Raw genomic sequence first — 22,338 nt, 5'->3', positions numbered from 1 at the left:
GTGGTAGGATGTAAAAAGGTATCAGTTTGAATGTACTTGCACATCTTACATAATCTGCATGGATGTATCCCTTTCCTAACCAAGATACAGGGTCTGTTGCTAACTAGAGATTTGTAGCAAAGCCGTTTCTTAATGGAACTATTATTCCTATAGCAAAAGTGTGGAACTTCACCAAGGAAGTCCCTGCATCTGCCATCAGTAGTCAAAATTTGGCAGTGGTTCCTAATGATGTCGCAGGTAGGTTGAATGTCATTTGAATAGGTAACACACATTCTAAAATAATTTCTGTTGTTCTCTCTTACCACAGTGTCAATACTGTAGTTAGAAAAATAGGGTCTAGAGGAATAATTTGTGGGTGACAGAACCTCATGACATACCATCCCTATCTCATATTCACAGTATTCCCTAGAGCGAAAGTCCTCACTCAGGGTATCAAAACAGGAAAGCATATTCTCATCATTTCTATTCAGTGTTGCATGTCTATAAAATTGCCCTTTCAGCACATTGCACTTTACATACTTGGGTGCATACTCTGGTAGTGCAGTGTGTTAACTTTCTTGCATGGTTTACTATAGAGGTGAGTATCAAAACCATCTGGCCTTCCAAGGCCCACTCCCTTTCAGGACACTTGCGATTCAGACAGACAGTACGTTAGTAGTTTGGTACATCAACAAACAAGGAGGAACTAGGTCTTATCCCTTGTGTCAAGAAACCCTCAGTGTGTGGCAAGGGCAATCTCTTCCAACCGGTTTCTGATAGCACTGCACATTCTGGGGAAGCTCAGCATGATAGACAAATTGAGCAAGTCCATTCTACTTCCTCATGAGTGGTCTCTCAACATGAAGGTGGCAGAAATGATTTTTCGCCAGCGAGGCCATTCTTGCTGCAGTCTCTTTGCATCTTCTCTAAACAAGTGCAGCAGCTTCTTTGCCCTAATGTCCCCACAAGGGGAATCACTGAAGGACACTGTACTACATGATTGCCCCTCCAGTCTCCTCCATGCCTATCCTCTAACTCCCTTGATCTCCAAATTTCTGCCGAAAGCTTTCTGGTTGAAGAGCTACGTCATCCTAATTGCACCTTACTGGCCTCAACAGATTTGGTTCCTCTTTCATTGGCTTCATTTTATTTACCCACCTTGGATTCTGGATCTGATTCCAGACCACCTGTCTCACCCGACAGGCATGATTCACCAGGATATCTCAAACCTAAAGTTGACAGTATGGTTTCTTCACCTCCTTTAATAGCCAGACAACCTATGCTCTCATCCCCCGTCCGTTATATACTTTTATCTTCCCATAAAGCTTCTACAAGAAAATTTGCAATAGTAAATGGAAGAGGTTTCGTTTTTTTGGGTTGTATCAGAAACATATTGACCCCTTTTCAGCCCCTTTACAAAGTGTCCTTGAATTTTTACAACACTTTTCAGTAAAGGAGGTAGCTCCTCGACCATCTGAGTTCAATTAGCAGCCATCTCTAATTTTCACATTGATTTTGAGAACTCCACTCTGGTTTCATTTAAACTTTGTAAGGCCTTCTTGACAGGTACCCTTCTTTTGTGACCACCTTATAAAGATCCAACTCCTCCATGGGACTTAAATTTGGTATTGCAGGCTTTGATTCATTCCCCATTTTAATTACCAGCAAAATGTGATCTAAAGTTTCTAACCGGGAAGACTTATCTTTTTGGTAGCCTTCACCTCTGCTTGAAGAATTTCAAAACTTCAAGCATTATCTTGTAAACCTCTCTACTTGATTTTTCACAGAAATAAAGTAACATTGCAAACCACTCCTTTCCTTCCTAAGGTGGTGTCAGAATCGAACAACAACCAGTCCATTAATCTGCCAGTTTTCTTTCATAAATTTACAAACTTCAAAATAAAGGTGAATACATGTTTCACTTATTGGATGCTCACAGACAGTTACATTTTTACTTGCATAGTGGAGATGGGATGGGGAAGAAAGAGGTAAATAGAACATATTTTCTGGAAGTGTAATGAGTTTGGCAGACTTTAAGGATTCCCTGCAGACAGCTCTGTCAGGATGCTGGGTGAGCAGATTGGTGTAGCTAAGGAAATGATTTTATTGCTACAATACAGAGTCGGAATTGCCTAGACATAGTAAGGCCTTGCTGAGTCTAATTATGGTGGCTACCAAAAAAGCAATCACTAGAAAATGGAAATTAAAGTGTAAACCAGCTTTACTAGATGTAGTGAATATAGTAACAGAGGTAAAACAACTGGAATTGGGATATTTGGAAAAGGGAAGGAGCAAACAACACAGGAAAAAATAGGAATTGTGGCAACAAATACATGCAGAGGAGGAATGAGGTTTAAAAGAAGGCAGTGATTGGATATGGTAAATGATGTATAATGCTTGCAATTACAATTGCATTAATATGGTTTGTTTTTCATTTATACAAATGGAAGATTGCCTGGGTTGTATATGGTAATTTCATAAAGATGTTTTGTATTTAAAAAAGAAAAATAATAATAAATTAGAAAGACGGCTCAATTATTTGTCATCTTTACAGATTCTAAATTGGGTAAATCAGTTGCAAAGGTAACTTTAGCCAGATGGCTGACAGATTGTACATCATTTGTCTACAGGTTGGGTCTGTCCTTACCAAAACCTTTAAGAGCCCATTCAGCTAGGTTCATGGCAACTTCTTCAGTGTTTCAATCTAGGGTTTCCATGGACGACATATGTGTGGATGCAGTTTGGACCAATCCTCATACCTTTATTACACATTACAAACTGGATCTGGTCTCGAGTGGAAGGAGCAGCCTTTGGCTCAACTGTGCTCAGAGATATCCTTAGAGTCCACCCGGGATTTTGGGTAGCCGAGGACTGTGTCCCAGCTGTTGGGGAATGAATGAATGAAAATTGAAAACATCGGATAAAGATGATGTCCTTCTATTCATATGCTGCAGTGTTCATAACATGGGGGAGTCTGCCTCCGGCTGACTCGTACGTCCATCCAGTATACAAAAGTCTAACGCTACTATGAGGTATATGCGACGTCGCATGGTATCCAAAATGTACGTCTGTCATAAAGTGACATCAGGTGTAGAATGGACATCCGCATGTACCAGACCTCAGAACTTTTCTGCCGCCTGTTTGATCAGCTGGTTTGGTCGTTGCTTGTCAAACAAGTTGAGAACCATGGTTCAGTTAAGTACCCCATTGGGGCTTTTTCTTTACAATTTTTGGCTACTGTGTACTTTTTGATTAAAAGCTGGTGAATCTGGGAATATTGAGGCAATGTTACAATTGCCTCATGTACACAGACAACCCTCTCCTCCTCCCACAAAACACAAATACATGCGAGAGATGCAACTATATAGCCAAACTGGAGGCTGAGCTCTCTCAACTCAGGACTGGCAAAACCAGACAGGAGGAGAAGGTAACCACACACACCATAAACCCAGTCTCACATACAGCTATCACAACTACAAATCAAACACATAAACACACAAAGACATACTCGGAGGCACTGATCAAAAATCTACCAAAACAGCAGAGGCCTCCAAAGCAGACACCCAAACAACTGCCACCTCATGACATAACACAAGCAACACATAGATCACAAAGTCAGTGTGCAAATCAGTCACAGCCCTTAAGGCCAAACACAATGCCAGACACACTTGTCATAGGTGACTCCATAGTCAGACACACTGACGTCCCACTCACCAGACTGAACAAGGAGAGGGTCACAGTAAGCTGCCTGTCGGGCGCTAGAATCCGCCACATAACACAAGCACTCAGGTCACTCCACAGCAAGTACAAGTATGACTCAGTCATTGTCCATGCCGGTGTGAATGACCTGAGACGTACCTCCGTGGACTACATGAAAAGAGACATAAAGGAGCTCTCAGATTACGTAGCCCAGGCTGGTATGACCCTGACCCTGAGCAGTATCCTACCTTCACCAAGAATGATGCCACAATACAGAGACAAAATGATCAGTTTTAATAATTGGCTTAATTTCTGGTGTCATTCTAAAGGGATCCAATGTCTGTCTGCCTGGAATGACATGCTTGACAAGCCACGCTGCTTCACAAGGGACGGCTTGCACCTGTCACCCCTGGGTTTCCGGATATTGGCAAAGGCTCTTGCCACCCCCATAGTGCCTTTTTTAGACAAGGCTCAAATTCTAAACCCACCGCCCTAGAAAACAATAATGGAAAAAAACTAAGGGTAATGCTGCTCAATGCCAGAAGTCTAAATCTCAAGATGCACGCCGTCGAAGCCCTCCTCAGTATGGAGAACATCGATGTCTGTGCTGTGATTGAAACCTGGTTCAAGGCTCCTGAGAGCACCCCGGCACTATCAGGTTTTACCTCCTATCATGCATTCCGGCCTCAAAATCCGGACCGTACCACAAAAAGAGGGGGTGTATCCATATTCATCAAGGATACCCACACCTCCAGGCTGGTGGCAACTCACGAAGCATCAGAGACCATTCAGGTGCAATTAACCATAGGCAAAACTGCTCTACAGTTTGTAGCATGTTACAGGCCACCCTCTCAAACTCAGGAACCCCACACAGCCTTCCTGAAGACACTGGAGAGTATAAATGTCTCTCCAAACACCATCATATTGGGTGACTTCAACTACCCAAACATAGACTGGGAACATTACTCAAGCCCCAATACCCTATAGCCCAAAGGTTCCTGGAGTTCATAAACTCAAATGCTATGGAACAACTTGTCACCATTCCCACAAGAGGTGAAAATATACTAGACCTGATCATCACAAACATGGGGACAAAATGCTCCACACCGGAAGTATATCCCTCATTGGTGAGATCAGACCATAAACTAATCTCACTGGAGATCCACATGCCACCCCCACCCCCAACAAAAAAGACCACAGTGAAGAACTTCTCAAAAGCCAACTTCACACTTCTTAAGACTGGTGTTCTATCCTTCAAGGCCCCTGAGCCATTGGAAACCACAACCCACGCTGCTGAATCCCTTACAAATTCTTTCTACGAGCACCTCCAGGATTGCATGGATCAAGCAATCCCAAATAAAATCAAGACCCTTTCCACCAAAGGTAAGCGCCCGATCTGGTGGACCCCAGCCATAAACAAACTTTACAACAAGAGGAGAAAGCTACTACAAGATAGAGCAAAATCCCTAAAAGGGAAGACATCTCTGATCAATACTAGTAAAAAACTACGATCACTCATAAAATCATCCAAGGCCAACTTTGAGAGAAAAATCGCCAAGGACTCAAAAGACAATCATAAGGCCTTCTTTAGCTATGTTAGAAATCTGGGTGGAAACTCCCAGATAAGCTCAGAATTAGTCCAAAATGATACAAAAATTACTGAACCCACAGACATTGCAAACATACTGGCAGACAGGTTCAGTGAAAATTTCTCCCCTCCCTCCCCCCCAAAAGGAGAAATATCTATCCCAGCAGAGTGTAGCCTCCCAATCATCTCAAATGCCCAGGTGAGAGCTGCTCTCTCTAAAGCTAAAAACACAGCATCAATGGGACCGGATGGTGTCCCCAGCTGTGTGCTACACGAACTCAATGAGGAACTAAACCCACATGTAAGGCTGCTGTTTAATCTTAGCCTTACCACAGGATACGTACCCAAAGAGTGGCGTACGGCAACTGTGGTCCCACTCCACAAAGGCGGTGCTTCTACGGACCCTGGTAATTACCGCCCCATAAGCTTAACAAGCCTGGTCTGCAAAGCTATGGAGAGGATCATAATGGAACTCATAAATAAAGACATTGGGGACCTACTGACATTGGATCCTACCCAATTCGGCTTTGTCAAGGGCAGATCATGCCTCTTGAACTTGGTCGACTTTTTTGAAACAGTCACCAAGGCCATTGATGAGGGTAAGGCAGTTCACACAGCCTACCTTGACCTTGCAAAAGCTTTCAACACAATACCCCACTCTGGTATCATAGAAAAGCTCACCAGCTTAAATGTAAACCCATATGTCACAAGATGGGTTGCAAACTGGCTCAAGGACAGAACCCACAGGGTTAGAGTTGCTGGTGCCATGTCAGACTCCAAGCCAGTCACAAGTGGTGTCCCACAGGGCTCAGTCCTGGGCCCCCTCTTGTTCGGCATCTACTTTTCAGAAGTGCAGGCAAACATAGGAGGATTGTGGCTGACAAAGTTTGCAGATGACTGCAAACTGGGCTTCATAGTTGAAAATTCATCAGACACAGATATCCTTCAGAGAGGTCTCATAGAAATGGATAACTGGTGCCAGAGCCATGGCCTTAAGCTAAACGCCAAAAAATGTATAGTCATACCCTTTGGTAAAAACAAGGTAACCCCAAGTTACCACATAGGTGGCAATCCATTAAGCACAGAAGAGGTTATCAGGGACCTGGGGACCCAAGTTGACAGTAACCTGTCTTTTGACACTCACATTGCCAAAGTGGTTAGGAGGACCTTCTACATTGCCCACCTAATTATGAAGGGATTCACATCCAGATCAAGGGAGGTCATTGTTCCCCTGTACTCTTCACTTATCAGACCAATGATTGAGTACAATGCCCCATTCGAATGTATCTTTCCCGACACCTGCAGCAATTGGAAAGACCCCAAAAGTTCCTCACCAAAAGGATAAAGGGGCTCAAAAATATGCCATATGCTGCCCCACTGAAGAAACTCCAGCTCTATTCAGTCGCATACCGTCTGCTCAGAGGTGACCTGTGCCTGACATACAAGGCCATGTCCAACCTGGAATTAATGGACATGCTCCACCTCAAAAAAATCCAAATCCACCAGAGCCACAAGAGCAAGAGACTTAAACCTCAACACGGATATAAATAGGACGTGCTGTAGGGACAGATTCATCACCCAGAGACTCCCTATGCTGTGGAACAGAATCCCGGTCCATGTGAGACAGAGCACCTCGCTGGCTCTGTTCAAGAGGAATCTTGACCAGTGGATGGGAGATCGTAGGTTTACCCCGGGGATCATCTCTGTATCACTGCTGGACAGAGGCACGGCAAACTAATGGGTATAGTATTCTTCAACCTAAGGGGTGGTGAAAGCCACACAACTTTGGCTAGGCTTATAAATGCCCTAGGGCAGATAGCCTAGTATGAACCTATGTCAGCTAGGAAGGACAAGTGTTCATGTGGAAAGCAGATTCCACAGAAGGATGCTCATGACCTTTGTTTATTTTGCCTAGGCCCAGATCACAACCATATTACTGGTATTGTTCGTCTCAACTTGTATCTTGAAAGTCAGCATCTTGATCAGGACATGGAAGCTGTGTTAGGCCCTTCAGCTGAGCCACAAGTTAAGAAGACCATGAAGCATAGGCCTGATTTACCTGCTGCTCCCACTGTTTCAGATTTCTCTCCCGAGGCCGATGTTGGCCTGAAGACTGTTAAGGAGTCAGTAGATTCTCCTTTAATGGTTACCAGTGTCGAGGCCAGGAAGGACTCTACCAGCATCTTCTCAAGGGAACTGCATCCGACTCTGGAGTGGGGGGAACCTCGGCTTCTTGTGACTGAGGGCCCACGTGGTATTACTCCAATCATCGTACTCTAGGATGTCCCTACCAACATTGTGGAATTTAAACAGACTTCTGGCACATCCACTTTTCACCACATGGAGGCTACCAAAAAGAAAAAGACCAAACATGTTTCTCCAGTACCTCAGGAACAGCCTTTGGGTTGGCAGGCCCTTCTCCAAAGGCATGTTCAATGTCTTCATGGCTTTGAACCAGTCTTCAGCGCGCTCTCTCCCTTCTCCTTCCATTCTTTCTTCCACCCCTCAAAAGAGGGCTTCTGAGGAGTTTTTCTCAGATGATGAGGAATCCTCAAATTCTTTGGCTTCCTCAGCCTAAATGTCTTCCCCTTTATGGTATGCCTCCCCAGAAGAGGAATCTAATGGTATTGATTCCCTGGGGGAGGGGGTGTCTTATTTGGGGAAACTATTCTTAAGATGAGGGAGTTTCTTCTCAAGTGGGGTGGGATGGTTGTCAGGTATCAGACATCCAAAAAAGATACTATGACCTGCTACATATGGACTCCCCTTCCCCATCTGCTATACCCCAAGTCTTGCCAGCATTCCTTGATGCCTTTGCTGCTGCTTCCAAGTGACCAGATTCTCAGCCTCTGGCACTCAAAAGGACAGATAGATTTTATAAAGTGCCAGAGGACTCCAAATTCCTATTCAGATGTCCCTCTGCAGACCCTGCTACCATTTCAGTTTCTGCAGACAAAGCATCCAAGATGCTACCTTCCACTTTCCTGCTCCCCTGAGAGCAAGGTCATGGAGAGAACAGGAAAAATGGTTTATACGTCAGCTACTCTGGCCTTCAGGACCATTAACTATCAGACCCATATGGCCAAGTATTCTTTGGCTGTTCTTTCGGATGCTGGCAAACTCTTATCTTAGCTTCCTGACTCTCCCACTAAGGCTAAGTTTTCCTCCATCCTTAACTCCTCATCTCAGATTACACGGCATTCCATAAAGTGGACTTGTGATGCTGTGGAGGCCTCAGCTAGAGCAGCTGCATCTGGGTCAGTCCTGAGGAGGTATTCTTGGCTCAGGCTCCAACCTTTGCCTTATAACTTTAAAGCAAAAATCATGGATACCCCCTGGACAACAAGGCCTTGTTTGGTACATCATCTGTGGAACTTATCAAATCCTTCAGGAAAAGGGCAAAGTGCTGCAAGACCTGAAGCATATCTTTGTCTCACCAGTGCCCATGTTCCAGAGAAACTATCCTGCCAAGACCACCTTTGTTAGAAAGTCTGTTAAGCTCCAATCTTCCAAAAGTAAGAGGGACTCCAAGAAACAATTTTCCTCAAAATTTACCTCCTCTACTCCACATAGAAACAGCCCTTTTGTGCTAAGCCAGGTAGTCTCACTACCTGTCTTCCAATCCATTAACACTTCTGTCCCTTCACCTCTCTTTCTCTCCCTGCTTGGAAACCGATAACTCAGGACTCTTGGGTCCTTTCCATCATCCTGCAAGGATACCTTATGGTGTGGAAGACTCCTTCCCCTTTCAGGGGTATTCCACACCCTTCAAAAGAACAGGTAGGTCTCTTTCCCCAAATCATTTCAAACCTCCTTCCTCAGGGCACTGTTCAGGTGGTCCCAATTAGGAAAAGGTTTCTACTCCAGGATGTTCCTTTTATCCAGGAAGGATGGTCCTTGGAGACCTATGCTAGATCTCTCCCACCTAAATACCTTTCTAAAAGTTCCCACTCTTTATATGTTAGCCTTACCTACCCTTCTCCCTTTTATCCTTCTTCAGGCATTCATGGTGTCGAAGATGCTTATCTTCATATTCCCATACATCTGCGGTTCAGGAAATTCCTTCGGTTTGCTATGGCTTCATCACATTTTCAATTCTGTGCCTTGCCCTTTGGTTTGTCTATGGCCCTAGGGTGTTCACACAATGCTTAGCTCCTGTCATAGCATTTTGCAGGCTGCAGAGCATACAGATCTTTCTATATCCAGATGACCTTCTCCAGACTCAGACTCCAGATATCCTCCAGGAGAACCTTTCCTTCACAGTGTCACTGTTAGAGAGTCTAGGATTCACAATCACTTACCAGAAATCTTCTCTGGTTCCTTCCCAAGATCACAACTTTCTGGGTTGCAGGATCCAATCAAACAAGATGATGGCTTCCTTAGCCCCCCAGAGAAGGTCCTGCCCCTCAACTCCTACTTCCAGGACCTCTTGCACCCGCAGTCCCTGACTGCCAGGGAGTTTCTTTGCCTCTTGGGGTTCATGGCTTCCACAATTCCCATATTCCTCTTTGCCAAGTTGCACATGAGGAAATTCCAGTGTTTTTTGAGAACAGTATGGGCTATGAAGGGGAGTGCTGCATATACATTAATATATTCTGTCCAAGTAGGTTTTGACAACATAATTTCAAGCTAAGTAAATGCAAATGAGAAGGTGAGAAGTGTGAATGAAGTACACTTATATTTTGATATCACTAGAAAGCAACTTGTTCCAGAAAAATTCTGGGCTAGTCAGCAGATGCAAAGAGCCCGAAGCCAGTCAGATATTAGAAATTCATAGGAGTGATGCAGGGTCTTGCAAAGTTTGTCCTTGATATATCTGAGGTAAGTATTCCTTTAGGGCAAACTGTAGCTTGAGAAAAATATTGCAGATAGAGTTTTGAGTTGCTCACAAAGCTTCAGTTGTGCCGGTGATAAAAGTACTGTTACATGTTTAAAATCAGTTCGTTAGAAGTGGTATAAGAGCTGTAACAAAGAGTAGTTCTTTTGTGGGGCAAGAGCATATTCAGTAGATCATGCTTAGATAAAAATGAAATTGTTAGCAGTATTGTATGTTATGTAAAAAAAAAAATGAATGCATGTACAGTAAAGAAGTTCATTTGGAAGTAGATAATAAACCTCTTACTTTTACTAAGTGTATTCATAGAAACATTTTGCAAGGCACTTCTGAAGTTCAGGTGATACTTTGCGTAGTCTATAGTAGTGTGATCTAAAAATGAACTAAAGACTAGGCAAGGAACTGCACACACCAGATGTGTTGGGTGGAACATTTTTACCAATGAAGCATGAAGAACTGCTAGACGAACTAGAAATTATTTGGTAACACCATTATCATTGATAGAATAAAAAAAAATTAAAGTGTACTAATATTGACTTGGAAAGATAGTTGTTGAAAGATGTTCCATTGATAGGATTGTTTGAAAATCATCACAGGTAAGTACTAGGCTAGCTGTCCTTGTGGCCCATTTTAAGCCTAGCCAATTTCTCTTTTTGTGCTCAAAATAACCTCGTCCATTTGATTATAGATTGGCCTTTACCCATCCCATGGTTGATACTTGTATATTAGCCCTAATGAGAATCAACTGGGTTCATTCCATAAATAATTTGAGGGGACCCATGCACGAGATGAAGCATTTAGGCACTGCCTTTGTCCAGTAGTAGAACATATGAGGCAGTTTTGGAGTAAATTTTCTGTCTGTCTTACATAGGTCTAATTTGCACTTGAATATGGACAGCAATGAACTTTGTTTTATGTGAATAGGGAGTCTATTTTACAGCATTGGTATCCTCTGCAGGATATACCTGTCCCTCCAAATTGTTCTGTTGGTGTTGGAGAAGAGGTTTACATTCCTAGACCAAGTGTTTGTAATGCCATTTGACTTGCTGATGTTCTGTAACTACATTAGTAATTGGACTGAGGATAAGTGATCTCTGTGAGCATTCCAGTTGTTTAATGTGTCTGGACACATGCATGCCAAAGGGGGGCATTATATTCAGTGATTGGTCTGATAAAGGTTGAGTAAAAGTGGACAGCGACATTCCTTTGTTTATAAACTTTGCAATATAGAAGGACTTTCTTAAAACAGTAGAGAGATGTTGATCAAAAGTTAGGTTACTGATCATGTAAATTCCCAAATCTCGAAACAACCGAGTCAGATCATAGGGGGAATTGTCAGTGTGGTAGTTGCTGGGGTAGAGAGATACAATAGTTAATTTTTTTGGAATTTAGTTTCATTCCATAATTTTGGCACCGGTTATTTGAAACAAACGATCCTGCAGGATGAGTATGTCATTTGGAGATGCGCTGACTGCTCCTAACTTGGAGTCTTTTGCAAGCAGTCAGCCAGAGTCCTTTGGTATTGGCTTTTACTTCAGAAAAGTAGGTGCTAAACAGAAGAGGTCTCAGCACAAAACCCTGTGGGACTACACTGGTGAATGGTCTCTCTGTGGGTTTATTTCCAGTTTATTTAGCTTTTCTACTATGCCCGAGTGGGGAATTTTGTCAAAAGATTTGGCCAGGTTGATGTATGCGGTCTGTACTGTTTTGCCTTCATCTTTTGCTTCTTTGACCTTTCAAAAAAATCCACTAGGTTGAATAAGCATGAGCTACACTTGACAAATCAAACTGCGACCGGTTCAGTGCTTAGGGGTTCCCTATGTTCTGATTGATTAATTTCATGATAAGTCTTTCCTTGGACGTTCTTCGTGTTTCACTGTTGCAGTCCTGACTTGTGCGATTTTCTGCTGTGGAAGCCCTTGGCTGGCCCAACTACCAGAGTAAACATCTCCCTTCTCCTAAGGCTAGTGAACGCCCTACCCTGACGTCAGTATGCTTAGGTGTAAAGGGAGCCAGCCAATGCTATGTCATCACCAAAGCAGTGTTTCAGCATGTCGGTTGGTCCCCACCAGTGAGAAGTCTTCTAAAGCTAAGTACCCATTGGGGAGATAAGGTTAACAATTGTCTCCGCTGTGGTAAGCAAATCCCACACAGAGACTTTCATACATTGTGTACCTGCCTAGGGCCAGATCACGATGTCCCTAGTTGCCTTTTTTGCACCCATTTCAATTCTAGGACTATCAGGCGTAGGGCAGAAATCTCAGCTGGGCATCTTAGTCTGCCTCCTCCTTTGCATCTTTCAGTGATATCCATCAATCTTCCCGAGGTTGAGCTCCCTAAGCATAAGAAGGAGAAGGAAAAAAGACCCAAACGTAGGGTCTCTGAAGACCACCTTTCACCGGCTGCCAGTCCCCCAAGGCTCATTATCACTGAGGAAGGCGAGGTGTTTTCCCAGCCCCCTTCTGTGACTAAGGTGGTGGAGCAGGCCTCTGTTGAGACCCTTACAGAGTCAGACATGCAGTCAGGTCCTTCAACTTCTACACAAGTCTTGGCTTTTATTTCATCGGTCAGGTCTGGAGCCTCTTAGCAGACTTCAGCTTCCGATGAGCAGTCTTGTACCGGCTATGTTCTTTCGAGGCATCATCCTGCATCGGTTCTGCCTTACAAACAGACTGGCATCGGGATTGTGGACGTACCTAAGCCCAAGGACAAAACTACCAAGAAGGGTTCTACCTCAGGTGTTATGCATAGGCCTACCGGTTCCCACTGAGCCAGCTTATATCAGTAAGACCTGGTCAGGTTAGCTGAGTACCTTATCTCCTTAGAGCTTGGCAAACCCTTTTGGTGTCTTCCCCAGGGAAAAGGAACAGGGATACTACCCATGAGGTTTTCTGTGAAGCTCCTGATTCAGATGAGGATTCTGACCAAGAGGAGTCTGAGGAGGGTCCCTTCCCTACTTTTGAAGATTCAGATTTTGAGGAGAATTTGTCTTCAGCTTCACATCCTGAAGACATCACTTTTGGGGAAACACTCCATGATATGATGGAACATTTCCAATGGTAGGCACAGGAATACCCACAATCTAAAAAGAGGGTTAGGGTGTTCCTTGACCTTCCAGAACACAAACCTTTGGCTATTCCTCCTATATTGGAGGTACTTGAGGATGTTTTTTTGGACTCTTCCCTGAATCCAGATTCTCTACCTTTAGCCCCTCGAAACCCAGACAGATTTTACAGGGTTCTATACTCACATAAACACCTTTTCAAAAACCACTCTGCTGAACCAGAGGTTGTCACTCCAGGTCCCAAGGAAGCAAGAATCAGCTCTTCAAAGAACCCTTCATTTACTGACAAAGAAAATAAGTTTGGTAAAAAAAAAAGTTGACACTTCTGCTACCCTAGCCATGAAGAAGGCAGTCAGTCCATGCTGGTACCAAAATTCAAAATGTTGACTCTTTAAAAACTGCTTCCCATGATAGCCCTCAGGCCTTAGTGGTCACCTTAGACCTAAAAGATGCTTACTTGCACATTCCTGTAGAGGAATTGTGCAGAAATTTTCTTTGTTTCAGAGCAGGTACCAGCCATTTCCAGTTCTCTGCACTGCCCTTTAGCTTGTCTACTGCTCCCAGGGTCTTCGCAAAGTGTTTAGCTGCTATGATCCCCTTCTGCAGAACAAGAGGGATCCAGATGTACCCCCATCTAGATGACTGCCTCATTCAAGCCATGAGTTGGTCAAAGCTCCTCAAGGATCTGGCCATTAGTCAGAAACTCCTCATCACCTTGGGGTTCACCATAAATCTTCACAAATCCAACACAGACCCATCCACCAGGATAGTTTTACTGGGGGCTGTTTTGGATTCCTCCCTTCAAAAGGCCTGCCTTCCTCCAGAAAAGGTCTCCTCCTTGACTCAATACTTCCAAAACATTATGCAGACACAATGTCTCTCAGCCAGGGAATTCTCAGAGCATTAGGCTATGAGGCATCCTGTATAATTATGCAGACATAATGCCTCTGAGCCAGGGAACTCTCAGAGCATTAGGCTATGTGACATCTTGTATAATCATGAGCCCTGTAACCAGGCTATACACGAGGAAGCTCCATTGGTACCTCAAGAATCTGTGGTGCCAGCACTCACTCCCTGGAGACAGAAATTCACCTGATCCTTGCCTCAAGTAGGAATTTGCATGGTGGACATGGGCCTGTGCCCAGAACCTGGGTCTCCCCTTTAGGTTCATCCCTCAAGGCCAAACTTTAATTACATATACTCCAGAAAAAGCCTGGGGGGGCTCATTTCCACCACCTTCAATCCCAAGGCAGATGGGAAGATCAGTTCAGACACAAGCACATGAATTAGAAAGAACTGAGGGCAGTGCAAAAGGGCCTAGTGGCTTTCAAAGATCAATGGAAACCAGGGGTCCTACTTGTCAAAACAGACATCACAGTCATGTGGTACATAGACAGGGGGGTAACCACTAGTACCCTCATTGTCGACTAGCGATGCAAGTTTGGGAGAAACCTCACTCTCTGGGGTTGCACCTCATGGCACAGTACCTCCCAGGGACTCAAAGCACTCTAGCAGATGATCTCAGCAGGAACTTGATGGATTCTCATGAGTGGCATCTGCTGTATGAAATCATTTCTCAGCATAGTCTAGAAATGGGGATCACACAGATAGACCTCTTTGTCACCAAATAAAATGCTCAACTGAAAAGATTCTGTTTCAGGAGCAAACTACCCATAGCCTGGAGGACAGATGCTTTCTCCTTTCTTTGGAGCCACCTGTTCCTTTGTGTTTCCTCCCCTACCTCTTCTTCCAAGGGTCCTCTTAAAAATCAGGGAAGAAGGCCCAAGGATCATCCTGATAGCCCCAGACTGGCCAAGGCAGCACTGGTATCTTCTGCTACTAGGTTTAACCAATAAAAATCTGTGGCAGTTTCCACAGAGAGTGGACCTCCTGACTCAGACAAGGGGAGGTTTGTGCATCCCAACTTACAAAGTTGTCAAACTCTCAGCCTGGATAATTCCCCAAAATACTACTATGAGCATATCCTAAGCAGTCAAGTTCAAAACATTCTCAAAGAGGGTAGAAGGCCTAGTACCTAGGAAATCATACTCACCCAAGTGGAAAAGATTCTACATTGTGCCAGCAGCACTCAGCCAATATCTGTGCCATTTTAGATTATGTGGCTACCCTGGTGAACAGAGGCCTATCCTTTTCTTCCTTCAAAATTCATACCTCTGCTATTTCAGTCCACATCTCTACTTTTCATCCCATCTTTTCCCACCCCCTGATGAAATAGTTCCTTATGGGAGTGGTTCACATCAGACCTTCCAGGAGACAAACCCACACCTCCACGGGACCTCAATTTTGGTCTAGAAAAATTGACACTATCCCTCCTTTGAACCAGCAGCTTCTGCTGATTTAAAATTCTTAACCTGAAAGACTGCCCTTTTACTGGCTATCACCTCAGCTAGGAGGGTCTCTGAGTTGAAGCTCTCATGGCAGTGGAAGCATTTCTCACATTCAGCTCAGACAGAGCATCACTCAGGACCAGTCCATCCTTTATGCCCAAGATGATCATAGACACATCCTTGCATCAAGCCATGTACTTGCCCATCTTCTTCCGCAAGCCTCAGAACCAGGGGGAAAGTATCCTTCACTCTTTAGATGTGCACAGACAGCTTCACTACTATCTTGACAGAAGTAAATCTTTCAGAAATTCAGACCCAACTCTCTCTGTCCTTTGCCATTGGCTCTGAAAGGAAACCAGTCTCCAGAATACTTCCAAGTGGATCTCTTATTTCCATTTTTTACAGCCATCATGGTAAAAAGCCTCCTGAAACTGTAAGGACTCAATCTGCTAGGACCACTTCTACTTCTGCTGCCTTCCTGAAAGGAGTACCTACCACATACATTTTGGAAACCTGATATCTAGTCATCTGTGCATACCTTTACCAAACACAGTGCCACCTATCAGCCTTCTCCAAGATGAGCAGGATTTGCCACTGCAGGGCATCCTCTCTTTTCCATAGTTTACCTTCCACCCTCATTTCGGCTTTGGGAATCATCCCGCAAGGCAGGACTGCAACAGTGAAAAGTACGCAGAACATAGTGGAGCTGTGTGCACTTACCATAAATGTAGATATTCGTGTATTCACTGTTGCAGTCTTCTTTCCCTCCCTGCTTCCCCCTTTTGCCTACAGTAGTGGTCTGCTTTTATTTTCCTCACTAACCAGAGGACCCCCTGGATGTGTACCCTGCAGGCCCCTTTTTCTACTTTTGACCCTTGATTCTGGTTTATCCTGGGGGCTCCTGCCTTCTAAGGGGTAAGAAAATTATGTTATGGCATTGGCTGGCTCCCATTCTACCCAAGCATGCTAATGTCAGGGTAGGGCATTCGCCAGTCTTAGGAAGAGGGAGGTTTTTACTCTGGTAGCCGGGCCGGCCAAGGGCTTCCACATAAGGAAATCCCACAAGTCAGGACTGCAACAAGTGAATACACTCGAGCATCTACATTTATACTAAGTATACACAACTGTACTTTTCGCATATAAGGCTGGTTAGACTTGCGTTCTGTAATTTCCTGTGTGTGTGGAAGGTCCTCCCTTATGCAGGAGAATGTCTGTAATTCTCCAATCACTTGGTACAAAACTTTGTATTGAGGTTTCATCATCATCAGGAAGAAATTTTTTTTTCTAATCTCTTTCAAGAAAGTAAGTTGTGTTCAAAGCTTTGCCATTCAGCATTGGAAATCAACTTTTAAAAACACATGCTTGAAAACGGAATCACATCTAGCAATACTGATGTGCAGAGAGTCAAAGAGATGATGGCTGGCCAAATATGTTAACAGAAATAGCACAGGTTTTGCCTCCAGTGATACCATAAAAATGCAGAAGAGATGTGATTCTAGCCTACCCAGAAGGGCAGAGTTTGTATTGATTTAGTCCACTTCAAAGAATCCATGTATCTTGTATTGGGACTATTGTTCTAATAATTAACTGCATTAAAAGTCAGCAGTTGTAAGACAAGGATGATGACTTATACTGGTATGTCAAACAGTCTGCCTCAATACAGAAGTCAGGAATTCAGAAGATTTGAGCATGAATTGGAATTCCGGCATTTGACCAGTGTACTCTATCCACAGTCAGATTGACAAATGGAGATATCTGTGCAGACAGTGAATAATCTCATGAAAAAGGAGCTGTAAGAAAAGCAATATCTATTTCTAAATTTCAAAGTTTCAAAACGTCGAATTTTTTGTGGTCGAGACAGTAAGATCAAAGTTTTGAAACTTCAGACTTTTTATATGGAGATTGCCATACAGCGCGGAACAGTATATTTTCCGTTTTCCTCGCTGTAGTGCAGTCTTGGAGTTAGTATATTTAATTAGCAGGGGGTGTGGGGGTGCAGCACCCCCCCCCCACGTTAAAAAAAAATTGAAGTGTCAAAACTTAGATCTTATGGTCTTGACCATAAGAAAGTCAAGGTTTTGAAACTTCAAAATTCAGAAGTGGACCCATGTGGATTGTCATATGTTTTGGAATGTACCATCTCAACCTTTTATAAGTGGGCCTGTCTTTCCTTTTGGAGCCATCACCAACCTTTTAAACATTCATTAGAAGAGCCATCACCAACCTTTTAAACATTCATTACATTTTGTTATTTATGGCACTAACTTCTCACTTGAGTATCTAATGTTTACAGATGTGAGGCTATGCAATGTCATTACAGCTTGTCAGACCACCTCCCTCACTTCCCCACAGGATAGGTAAGTCAATGTTGGCCTTTCAACCCCCTCCAGTGCCTGGGTTGGTTCTCATATTCAGATTGCCCAGGTCATAGGGGGTTTATCCTTTGCACTACTGTAAAAAGCAAATTTTGAACATTTCATATTATAAAACAAACTACTATGCATGCTAACAAACAGCAAAGTATGTTGCAGACATGTTTTTATCATAATTTGCATCAAAATGTATATATTTTGTAAAGCAAAGGCAAGAATGGAACACTTTTTGTAGCACAAAAGCAAGTGACCAGTTCTTTTTTTTTCTTTTCTATTCTACAGTAAAATATGAAAGAATTAAATTCTTGGTCATAGCTTTGAAGAATTCAGTAGAAGTCTATGCATGGGCACCAAAGCCATACCATAAATTTATGGCCTTCAAGGTAATATTTCTCATTCTTTAAATTACATAATATGTCTCGGTATTCTTTTTCAAAATGTGCAAAAGACCGACAGAATGCAAAGTGTTTCAAAGAAAAATGTGTAGCCTGCAAATAAAGTGTAATTGGATTTTAATATTTGGAACTGTATACAGTAAGTGACCATTGTAATGTTGTTGTTTAGAGCCTTTATTCCATGCATTTCAAAAATCTGTGTGCTATATGCTCAGGTGTCGAGTACATACACTGCTGACAAATGCTGTGGTTTACTGTGCTGGATAATGAAAGGTGACTCAGTCCCACAAACACTCCCAGGGTGTATTTTTTTCTTAACTGTTCATGCAGTTTATATATATATATATATATATATATATATATGTTGTTTGTCTTTCCGCTTTTCCCTTTTAGGGGTCGACACAGCGGAACTCCGGTCCACTAATGATTGGCAGTAGATTTTCACGAACGCCAACGTGCCAGCTCGATGTCCAACCTTCAGCGAAGGCACACCCATTTACGCATGCCTTTCGAACGCCACCCAACTGCGGGGAGGACATGCAGATTCCACACAGAAGGCAATCCCGCACTCCAGCCTAGAATCGAACGGGAGAACCTCTTTCTGTGAGGTAACAACTCTGCCGCTGCACCACCGCGGCATCCATATATATATATATATATATATATATATATATATATTTTTTTTTTTTTTTTACACTTAAGATCTTTTTTTAGCATCTTTTTGAAATCATCACATTTTAAGTTAAAAGAAAACAAATCATAGGTTTATACTAGGCTATCTGCCCTAAGGCATTTATAAGACTAGCCCAAATTTTTGTGGCTTGCGCCACCCCTTATATGAAAAAATACTGTGCCCATTAGTTTGTTGTGCCTCTGTCCAGCAGTGACACAGAGATGATTCCCGGGGTAAACCTACAATCTCCCATCCACAGGTCAAGATTTCTCTTGAACAGAGCCAGCGAGGTGCTCTGCCTCACATGGACCGGGATTTTATTCCACAGCATAGGGAGTCTCTGAGTGATAAATCTATCCATCCAGCACGTCCTATTTATATCCGTGCTAAGGTTTAAGTCGCTTGCTCTAGTGGTTTTGGTGGATTTGGATTTTTTGAGGTGGAGCATGTCCATTAATTCCGGGTTGGACATGGCCTTGTATGTCAGGCACATGTCACCTCTGAGCAGACGGTATGCGACTGAATAGAGCTGGAGTTTCTTCAATCTGGCAGCATATGACAGATTTTGGAGTCCCTTTACCCTTTTGGTGAGGAACTTTTGGGGTGTCTCCAATTGCTGCAGATGTCGGGTGAGATACATCCCGAATGGGGCATTGTACTCGATCATTGGTCTGATAAGTGAAGAGTACAGGGGAACAATGACCTCACTAGATCTATCATAATAGCAGATTCCATAACACCTATGTGGTGTGGAATGTTGCACCTCTTGCAGTCTTCACCCATCCTTGCATTTCAGAGCATTTTCTGAAAACGCAATTTAAAAAGCATAATATAATCAAGTCTTTTCTACTGCTGGACATCCTAGATTAACAGTCTGTGTCATTTTATCAAGAAGTCATTTCCCTTTCTGTTTCTGCCTATTATATAAGCTGGTGAGTCACTTAATTAAAACGTCAGACCCTAGAAAGGTCTGGACGCCATAAGGAGCAATGGTTGTTAACTAGAAGCATACAAAGTATGTCTTGCACTGTACATGTGTTTGCATATACATGTAATGTTTTCTTTGTAATCATTTTCATTAACTGTGACACGTAAATTGCTCATGTCCATTAAGCTTCACCATGGCTGAGAATTATTTTGTGTATATTGTTCCCACAAATTCAGTTTATTTCTATGAAATATGCTCCTTCAGTTTTTTTATTAAGAGATTCCAGTTTTTTTTGTTTTTTTTTATCTTTCACAAAGTTTCTTACATTACTGTTGTTTTATGTTTTCATTTCTTTCCCTTAGTATTTTTTTTTTTGCCACAAAGGGCATTAAACGTAGTAGTAAGGCACTACTGTGCCTATGCAGTTTGGAAACTATATTCCAGTTTGTAGTAATCATTTCCTTAGTAGCAGTTGTTCCTTCAACATTTCCGTCAAAGTACACTGTAGGGAAATTCTGCAAACTCATTGCACCCCCACCCATAAAGAAAAAAATTGTGTACTCAGTTTCTTCTCACTCTCCCTTTTCCATCACATGTTCAACATTTACTGTCAATTTAAGGAAGAATCCACTGGGGTTTACATGGGGTATAAAAATACCATGCAGACACTTCTGTGCAAAAATACTAAACCATGTTGACTTTGTATCACACTTGGAAGCCCTGCAAATTTCTTCATGTAATTAGTATTTATATTCAGTTTTCTCCAATGTTTTCTAACCCTTTTAAATGATTGTTATATTTATGTCCTACTACTTATCCTTTTGCAACAGCATCTTCTGTTCTAGACTCAACTAAAAACTATACCAAAGCTGGTCCAAGGAATGTGATCACAAGAGGTTCACTTTCATATCAGTGGTGTGGAGATGAGGGCAGTCCTTTTAACTTTGCCGACACTTCAGGACTTAATTCCCCAGTGTGTGATATTGATCCACACAGACAGTACTTCGGTAGTGCGGAACATCAGTAAGTAAGGACGAAGCCAGATGTCCTTCAAGGATGCATCTGCAGTCCTTACAAATGGGTTGTCCTGTCGTCAGGCAGCCCTTCGGTCGGCCGGATTCCAAAGTCTGGGTCTGGCTTCGGCTGGTGTCGCACATCACCCGACGTCATTGCGGCAGTTTTCGGGTATAAAGGCATCAGCCAACGCCATTTTCCTCAGTCTTTCTTGCCGCGTAGTGCCCGAAGCAGAAGCTGTTCGCAAGTGCCGGTCTGTCAGATCCAGAGATTACTTCTACCGAATACTACTTCGAAGACTTCTATAAAGCTAAGTACCCCGTTGGGGACTCTTTCTTGCCTCAGCCGATGTCAGAGAAAGTTAATAACTGTTTATCTTGTGGGAAACAAATACCTCATAAAGATTTCCACTCCTATTGTATACATTGTTTAGGCCCAGACCACAACGTAGCAGCTTGTCTAGCCTGTGCTTCTTTTAACCGGCAGACGCTGAGACGTCGCTCGGACTTTGCCGAACAGATTTTCGGCTCCGATTTTGCCTACATTATGCCGTCGGATCCTCCGACTACGCAAATAACTAAAAAACGCAAAGAAAAGGACCGACACTCGCGGTCCGCGGTTTCGGCTGAAACCACGGCCAAGCAATCCGCGAGTGTCTCGGTTTCGGCCGAATCCGAGCAAGCGGTTCTTTCTTTAGCCGACAACTTGCCTTCTACCGAGGCCTCTTCTATTCTGGTAGAAACGGCTTCTGAAATCCAGCCTTCTGTTGCGATTTCACAGGATTTATCAGACACCATTCCACTAGATATTTCTACTCCTGCACGTGGAGCTGCTAGGCCTCCTCCAGCTATGTCTATTAAGGCCTTTGCCAGGGCTAAAGCAGCCAAAACTTCCAAGCCAGTGCCTGCCAAGCCCCCCTCTCACAGGCCCAGCACCAGCTCCCATATGCTTTCTTTGGCACAGGATCTCATCACTTTAATCCGTGGATCCCAACCTCATCCAGACAGGGCCTCTCTCCCTCCTCCAGAAAAGAGGCCTAGAGCAGAGCCCCCTGAGCCAGTAGCCACAGATGATTCTTCTGATGATTCAGAACATTCTGATCCTCCTGAGGCTTCTTATTCCCCTTACGAAGACTCCGATGCTGAGGAGTCCATCCCTTCAACCTCTCCTCCCGAGGAATTTTCCTTTGGGGAAACCTTGCATGCTATGAGGGAACAATTCCAGTGGCAGGGCCAAGATTTCTCAGACTCAAGAAAAAGGCTTAGGGACCTTTCTACACTTACCACAGCATAGGCCTTTAGCTATTCCTCCAGTTCTATCTGTTGTTGATGATGCATTTAATGATGCTTGCACTTCTCCTGATACTTTACCTCCGGCTCCTGCTAAACCAGATAGGTACTACAGGGTCCCGGACACTCATCACCACTTATATAAGGCCCCTTTT

General features: G+C 43.4%; 1 protein-coding gene across 1 annotated transcript in view; it reads left to right on the top strand.

The window, feature by feature from the left end:
- Nucleotides 1-22,338, top strand: part of MAP4K4 (mitogen-activated protein kinase kinase kinase kinase 4) — a 3,343,981-nt gene that overhangs the window by 2,837,554 nt on the left and 484,089 nt on the right. Inside the window, exon 28 of the mRNA XM_044071965.1 lies at nt 18,167-18,267. Coding sequence (XP_043927900.1) covers nt 18,167-18,267 — 101 coding nt within the window. The remainder of the gene's footprint in view (nt 1-18,166; nt 18,268-22,338) is intronic.

This window comes from Protopterus annectens, chromosome 5.part0, assembly GCF_019279795.1.
Source record: "Protopterus annectens isolate FY-2018-M chromosome 5.part0, PAN1.0, whole genome shotgun sequence".
Taxonomy (NCBI): Eukaryota; Metazoa; Chordata; order Ceratodontiformes; family Protopteridae; genus Protopterus; species Protopterus annectens.
Note: the sequence above shows the minus strand (reverse complement) of the source record. Positions and strands in the feature narration are given on the sequence as shown.